This window comes from Ictidomys tridecemlineatus, chromosome 6, assembly GCF_052094955.1.
Source record: "Ictidomys tridecemlineatus isolate mIctTri1 chromosome 6, mIctTri1.hap1, whole genome shotgun sequence".
Classification (NCBI taxonomy): domain Eukaryota; kingdom Metazoa; phylum Chordata; class Mammalia; order Rodentia; family Sciuridae; genus Ictidomys; species Ictidomys tridecemlineatus.
This window is the reverse complement of record NC_135482.1, coordinates 86863697-86871798: the sequence shown is the minus strand read 5'-3', so window position 1 is coordinate 86871798 and position 8102 is coordinate 86863697. Positions and strand designations below refer to the sequence as shown.

General features: G+C 35.3%; 1 protein-coding gene across 17 annotated transcripts in view; it reads right to left on the bottom strand.

Annotated features, from left to right (window-relative positions):
- Positions 1-1287: 1287 nt before the first annotated feature.
- Positions 1288-8102, bottom strand: part of Abcc9 (ATP binding cassette subfamily C member 9) — a 127343-nt gene continuing 120528 nt past the window's right edge. For all 17 annotated transcript variants that reach the window (XM_078015102.1, XM_078015100.1, XM_078015109.1 and 14 more), the window contains one exon: positions 1288-3789. In XM_078015102.1, the coding sequence (XP_077871228.1) occupies positions 3652-3789 (138 nt within the window). In that variant the 3' untranslated portion in view covers positions 1288-3651. The remainder of the gene's footprint in view (positions 3790-8102) is intronic.

Genomic DNA, 8102 nt, shown 5'->3' with positions numbered 1-8102 from the left:
TGTTTCGAGTCTCTACTGATATCTTTTCAAACAAGATTCAGTTCGCTAAACAAACTTTCCTTTATTTTGAGCTAAGGCAATTCATTCTATGACACTGAAAAACTTGTTTTAGCAATTTGGGATTAAGTAATGTCAGCAAAGATAGGAAGTATGTGGAAATCACCTTCAGTATTTTAAGGTTCCATGCATGCATAACAGAGACATTTGCAAACTTGATTAATTATAAATATCATCTATAATAGTCCCTTGAAATTTGGCAAAAGCATTCTTTGTGTGTGTGTGTGTGTGTGTGTGTGTGTGTGTGTGTGTGTACCTGGGATTGAACCCAGGGCTGCCTAGCCACTAAGCCACATCCCCATGTGTGTATGTATGTGTCTAGGTATATATATATATATATATATATATGAAATCTTTTTTTTTTTTTTGAGACAGGGTCTTGCTAAGTTGCTGAGGGTGGCTTTCAACTTGTGATCCTTCTGCCTCAGCCTCTGGAGCAGCTGGGATTACAGGCATGTGCCATAAGCACCTGGTTGACAGAAAATCTCTTATTGTTGAGTTTGACCCAGGTGAATCCTACTAATGCTTGAGGAAATGACATAAACATCAAGTTGATATGTAGTTAGTAAAGAAAAAAATTTAAAAAGTACCAGGATACAGCCCCTGGATATCGTTTCTTAGGCTAAAAGGCTAAAATTAGAAAATTGCAATTAACTTTGACTATGGGTTGATAAGGGAATTATCACAGTACTATCAATCACAGATCTAAAAAGAATATGTTACAAAATAAGTGATAAAAGATATACTGGAAGACAACCATTAAAATTGGTCAATAAACCTTTCGGAAAAGTTTAGACATTGAGCCATTTAGAGATGTAAAAAAATTATTAAGGTTGCTGTTCCACTAATGGAAACATCCCTAAAGCCTATTTATAAATGGAATAGAATGTGTGACTCTTGAAAATGTAGAGCAAAAGTCATTTAACTAGAGCCAGGTACCAACCATCTTGTAAATGGGTTGATTTACATTCATTGTTTAGCCTTTGTTGATATCCAGGGGAATTACAAGTACATGAGAAACCACCCTGTTTAAATTGAGCAAACCACAGGAGTAATTTATTATGTAATGCAAGCCAATGTTTTCATATTTTATAGAGAATAAACACCTTTATTGTAGAGAATAAACATATTTCATATATTGTAGAGAATAAATAGTAGAATAAACAGCACAGAAAACCAAAGAGAATAACCCATAGTTATTAGCACATGGCTAGCAGTAAAATTAATCAATGGAGTAATCAACTGTATTTATTAGGGCTTGTTGTGGGCTAGGCATTAGTATTTAGTGTCAGGGAACAAAGACAAACAAGACATGGTCCCAGAATTCATGTGCCCATTTTTTGGGTTATCTAGCATCTAATCTAGAGCTGAATGGGTCATGAATAATATTATAAAAGTGGGCCATACACAATCTTTTAAGAGAAATTTCTTTTCAATGACAACAGTTACCTTGTTGTTATGTAAATATAAGGTTTTGTGAATTTATTGCTTTTTACAAACATTAAGGAATTAACATTCCTAAAATTGATTTGGTTAGTCAAATGTGAAAGCCATAAATGTAAAAAATTAATAAGGTCAAGCAGGTCATGTTTTACAAATATATATTCATGTAGCAAAAATTATTTCAAGATGAGTCATTTTTATAGTCAGTAGATAATCATAAATGATTGATTGAAAGCATCATTCTTTACTTTTTTCAGTCAATTTAGTCTTGTAAACAATTAAACATTTACTAAATTTAAGTAAAAGTGATGAGGGAGAGGACCAAAAGCCACTTTGGTATAAAAATGGAACTATGATTCTCAGTTTAATGTAATGAGATTTTCTGCCACTGACCTGGCAGCATTTAAGAGTATAATCCACAAGTATCAAAAGGGATTATTTCTATAGTGAAAATATACTCCTCTGTGACAATGAGGTATAACTTGGTAATAAGCATAATGCATATTAATCTCCACAAAACATTGTCATGCCAGCAATATTTTAGGAGATTGGTTAAAATGTTAGAAAATATTTTCGAGAATTTATTTAGGGGTACCAATTCTGTTTTGTGTAGCTTTGGAAAACAATAATTTTTTTTTCCAATTTGGTTTTATGTATACAACAATGAGAAGCAATTTAAGCTTCTCATGGGCCATTTTTATCCATCCTTGTAGAAGATTTTTTTTTTTAACAACATTAGGATTCTATATTTGGGTAAAAGTATCGTGATATTCTGTATATGTGTATATATTCTGATACACATATTCTGATTCAAAATTTTTTAAAGAGTTAATAGACAATGCAATAAACTGAACACAAGGACTATGGAGAGAGAGCACAATTTCTTTGCCTGTCAATTAGAAGTTTTCAAGATCTTACATTGTATGTGGATCCTATGAAAATCAATAATATTTATATAGAATGGGTACAGAATTCCATATAAACTATGTTTTGAGCATAACAGTGATGGAAACTTTCAGTAATTTAAATTTTAAAATTTCAATTTAAGCAAAACCAACCATAGCCTATCAATTTTTAATGTATTCTTTACATACACATTAAAATTAGAGCATGAACAATAGATACATGTGTGGCACAAATGTCCAGAGGTAAATCTTCCAAGTAGAAATAGATAACTTGTTATATATGTAAAACTTCAAAGTGTGAGATATTTCCACCCTGATATCAAACTGTTTCACAGGGAATACTGGTATCTTAAAAGAATGTTCACTGGCCATGATTAGCATATGGTTAAGGTATGGCACAGGTGTAAAAGAAGAAAGGCCATGTGCCTGTGTTCCTTTGAATCACAAAGAATTTTAGGTTTCAGGTCATAACCACAACTAATGAAGAATTACTCCTTCAAAAGCATATTTGGCCTCCCATTAAAGGATTGACCCTAATCACTCTTTGAACTTCAGTCTGGGAAAGGCATGTTATGCCTGAGCCCTTAAGAATTCTCTCATTACTGGACAAAGAAGAGTAGAAATGAGTATAATTTTTCAAATATGTTTTTCTTTTCATGATCTTTCCATTTTAGGCATTGGCTTCATGGAACTATTATACATGTGATAACTTCTTGGTGACACTATTTAGAGGGGAAAAAAGAAACTGTTAAAACGGCATCAGTATGTTAATGAACACAAAATATTCTCATAAAGTAGATTATGAATTTGAGTGTTTCATTAGAAAACACATCCTTCCTTTATTCTATTAGAATAACATTTGGAGGTTCCAACAAGGAAAATGTGTTACAAGGAAGAGTGTAATAATACTGACTACTCATTGCAACATCTATGCTTGAAAGTTATTTACCAGACTTAAAGTTATGAGAAAACGTAAGCTGTTGATTTACCACTTAAAGTAGCTTATATGTTTTAATACACCCTGTTATTCCTAAAGATATAGTGGTTTGCCATCAGGAAGACATACAGTAATGAACATATTTAGTGGTGATACTTTGAAAAACTATCAGGCAAAAAAACAGGAAAAAGGAATGTCAGCTTCTTTTCTTGTACAGAAGTTTGTAAAAATTTAAGGTGCCACTCTATAAAGGTCAAGTAGGTCATGACTGCCTTGTTTAATACACACATATCATTTTTAGACACCCCTTCACATGTCTGCACGAACAAAAGAAGCAAATACTCCATCTTCCCGGGCCAAGAGGCTTTCTGGAGTGTCATATTCCAAAATATTTCCTCTCTTCATCACAATAACCAGATCTGCCGTCAGAATGGTATGAACCCGATGCTGTGAATAAAAAAAAAAAAATCCATGCATTTGTTATGACTTTCAGGTCACAAGACAAAGGAATGGAAAATGTATATTTCGCAGGTAATATGGGGACATTTACTTTGGCATGCCCAGACAATGCGGAAACACGGCCTCTTCCCCACTTTTCCCATTAATTCAAGCATTATAAATTTACATACTCTTCAATTTTAGTAAATACAACTGGATTTTATTTGGGCTGTATTAAGTTTAGTGGAACTAATGTATCTGTGTCATCTTTTTTTGTGGAGTTTCTATATAAGTAAGCTAACCATCATTTGTCAGATAATTAAATGCTAAGATGAGTCCATCTTGAACCGGTTGGGTTATATTTTATTCTCAGATACATTTCTCTCTTGTGTGAGTCAACTAATTCTATGAGCTGACACACAATTTGAAGAGCCCTGGAAAGTAGTGCAATCCTGGGAAGACACCAGGAGGAAGTCCACTCTAACAGGCAGATTTAGAATGAGTTTCCAGTCTCTGGACATGCAGTGTCCTGAAGGTTAGGGATCACTACCACTCACTCATTCTCTTTCCACATGGTGCTATTGGGAGAGAGGATTTGGTGTTAGTAATTGATAATAATTAAAGCTACCACTTATTGAGCATTTGCCATACATTGAGTGCTCCACACACATACTTGTGAGTCACCACAACCTTCCTTAGCAATGGGTATTTTTTCTGCCCACTTCAAAGGGGAAAACACTGGGATTCATGGAGAGCAAGAAAAATCAAGAGAGCACATAGATAATTAGTCGAACCAGCATCAAAATCAGGTAACCTCAGCTCTACCAGATCCCACTTTATTCAAATTTGTTATATTTTGCTTGCCACATATTTTTTTGTCAGTTTTTATTTCTCAAAATATTGCATTAAAATATTATTTACCTTAATTTTTGAAAAAAAATAAAATCAGGTGACCTCCAAAGTGTGAGATACTTCCACCTTGCTAAGGAACCATTTCATAGGGAGGATTTGGGACCTTTGAGGAAAGTTCACCTGTCCAACTGGTGTTATGGTTAAGAGCACAGGCATGGACCTTAGATTAGGGTCAGATTTTGGCTTTCCCATCAGTTATTTGTGCATCTTGAGCAGCCTATCTTTTGTAATATTAATACCTGTCTTGGAGAGTGATGATGAGCATCAAATAAGATAATCCATGAACCAAACCCAGCACTTTCATCCATATGAGCTACTGTTATTCATTTTTTTTATAGTTTAGAAGGGAAAAAAATCTGTATGGTAGGCTATTACTCTTGCTGAGATCAGTGCTGTTCAATTAAACATGAGCTACTTTCAATTTTAAAAGTTTTCTAGGGACTACATTTTGAAAGTAAAATTAAGCAGGTGAAAGCAATCATAATAACATATTGTAAGCCAATATATCCAAAATTCATCATTTTGACATGCAACCAATATAAAATTATTCATGAGATCTTTTGCACTCTTCTGTTAGAACTAAATTTGGGAATCTAGTATGTATTTTACATTTAAAGTAATTCTCAATTCATACTACCCACATATCAAATGCTCTATAGACACACATGGTTGGGGCTGCCATGTGACAGTAGCTGTGCAAGTCAAAACATTAGAGTGCTGATGGGCATTCTTGTCCAGAACTCTAAAACTATAAAGACCATTGACTCAGCTGATTCACAGTCTTTCTTTCCCCTAACAATCAAAAGTCCAATCTAAAGCCATCCCCAGACCTAGGCCAGGAAGATGAAGTAGTCTCAGTGTTGATATACTCAGAAGAGAAAGTAGTCATGGTTGTGACTCATGACTAGAGGGGAAAAGGAACATACACATGCAGTGTGACAGTGAAGCCAGCTGAGAGTCTGCCCTACTGTTTTCATTACCTATAGACAAGGCTACCATTCACTGAAGATTGGTAGCAAGTGGTACTTAAGAATTATCAAAACTTGGAGGAAAGTGTCTATTTATCTTTGAGAACATAACAGAGCCATTTGCATACTGTGCATTTAGAAGAAAATGAACATGCCAGGTGTGGTGGTGCCTGCTTGTAATCCCAGCAGCTTGGGAGGCTAAGGCAGGGGAATGGCAAGTTCACAGCCAGGCTCGGCAATTTAGTGAGGCCCTAAATAATTCAGGCAGACTCTGTCTCAAAATAAAAAATGAAAAGGGGTTGGGGATGTGGCTTAGTGATTAAGCACCCCTGAGTTCAATCCCTAGTGCCCCAAACAAACAAACAAACAAAAAAACAAAGCAAAACAAAAACAGAAGCTTAATGAATTGTTTAACATCTGCTGTGCATTTTCTTTCCAGAGAAATATTAGTTCTTCAATAACCATATCATAGATGTTTAAATCAATAGCACAACAAATTTATGTCTAAATTCATAAGTACAATCTCATAAACATTGAGCTGATATTCTAAAATAATGTTTACTAAATAAAAATTCAAAAAAAATCTTGGCCAACAGAAATAAATATTACTGGTGTTTATTTCATTAATCCAAATTATTTTCTTTTGTGACTAAGTGCAGTGTCAATGTAACAGAGTTGATGAAATTTTCAGAATTCTTAAGAGAAGCCAATCTAATCAAGAGTGAAGAAGAAACCATTTTCATAAATAAACACCATGGACTGTTTTGGGGTGCGAGAGCTTCTTTTTAGAAGCTGGAGAAAATTATCTTTTTAAAAGATACTCTGTAATTTTCAATGGCAGTTCATCAAAATAACAGAGCAATAGAGCTGAGGATCACTCTTGCAAGGAGTCCACCACAAATATGCTGCTACTCTCTCTTTTATGAGCCTTTTATGAGAAATTGGTCCTCAGGAGAATCCTCTAGTGATGCTTCTTCCCAGCACTGCTGGGAGCTTTATGTATGTATTTTACTAGGTGTCCCAGTGGCCAACTTTGTACTAGAAGTCTTGAAGAATGGATGAAAAGTACTTATAGAAAAGTGTTCAGTAAACATAGCAATCAGGTCAAAGAATATAATTTTTTTGGTTAAAGATGTAAATTATTCTCAAATAATCCAGATGTAGACTCTATGAGATCATTCATTCAACAACACCATGCTTCATGCATAGCAGAGACAATTAGTCTTTTGAGTAAACCTCCCCACCCCCCTCTCTTATAAGGGCAACAAGATCTCTCTCCCCAAAGATTTCTTCACTTGCCACAGTGAGAAAATTACTTTTTAATTTTTATTTATTTAATTTTGTGGGGGCTGGGACCAAAGCCAGGGGGGCCTCATGCATGTTAGGCAAGCACTATACCATTGAGCCACATCTCCAGCCCCAAGAAAAATCTTTGAAATCTTCAAGAACTGTTGTTCAAGTTAGCCAATTCTCTCACCCCCACAAGTCATTTACACGTTAGTGTGAATGAATTAATTGGGTGACTCTCTCTCTCAGGGCAGAGAAACCAAAGAATTCACTGGGAACATGAAATAAGTGTGTCTTTCTTTACCTGAACCATGATGGAGAGCCCTTTCCTGTCACCTTGAAAAAGCAGCACTTCAGAGGGGGCTCTTTCTCCCATGCATCATTCACAAAAATGGAAGCACAGAATGCACTCCACATGTAATTCCCCTTACTCAGCAGCTAAACTCAAGTCACTATTTTAACCAATGCATTCTTCAGGACCAGTAATAATGATGCCTTACGGTTTTTTAAAGGATTCCCACAAAACACCCTCAAGGAATAATGAAATTGATTCTAAGGATAGAGGTAAATCTGATTTTTGGGTTTCATCAACACTCTCTTGTACATGTATATTTGAAAACATATACATGCCTCTTTTCAGTATTGTCCATAACAGAAGCACTTGGTTGAGCTGCTTTGAGTAATAATGTTCTGTAGTTAGTTCCCTCCCTTAGTTGTCCCCCTGAACCACAGCATTGGCCTTGCTTTGTGGGGGGACACTGCTAAGATAACTACCAGAGAATGAGATACTTGGCGAGTAGATCATGACGGTCTACTTGTTGGTCATCACCAAAGTAGAAAAGAGGCCATTCTTGTGGGCAAGTAAGTTTGGACCACTGTCACACTCCACTAAAATACCCTCAGAAAAGACTAACACAAGGCCTGCATCCATAATAGAGGAGACACGGTGCTGGAGAGAAAAATAGAAAGAAAAGAAGGATCAGCAGGAGGAAAATGTCTAAGTGACTCATTAAAACATAGTTTTTGTTAATTTGTAAACTTAAAAGTAAGCAGGAATGCACCCAAGGGGGAAGAGGAAGAGACAGAAATCCATGGCCTAGTTTCAGTAAGCTATAACATGAATTACAAGAATGTCAGCAACTCTTCTATTTGATT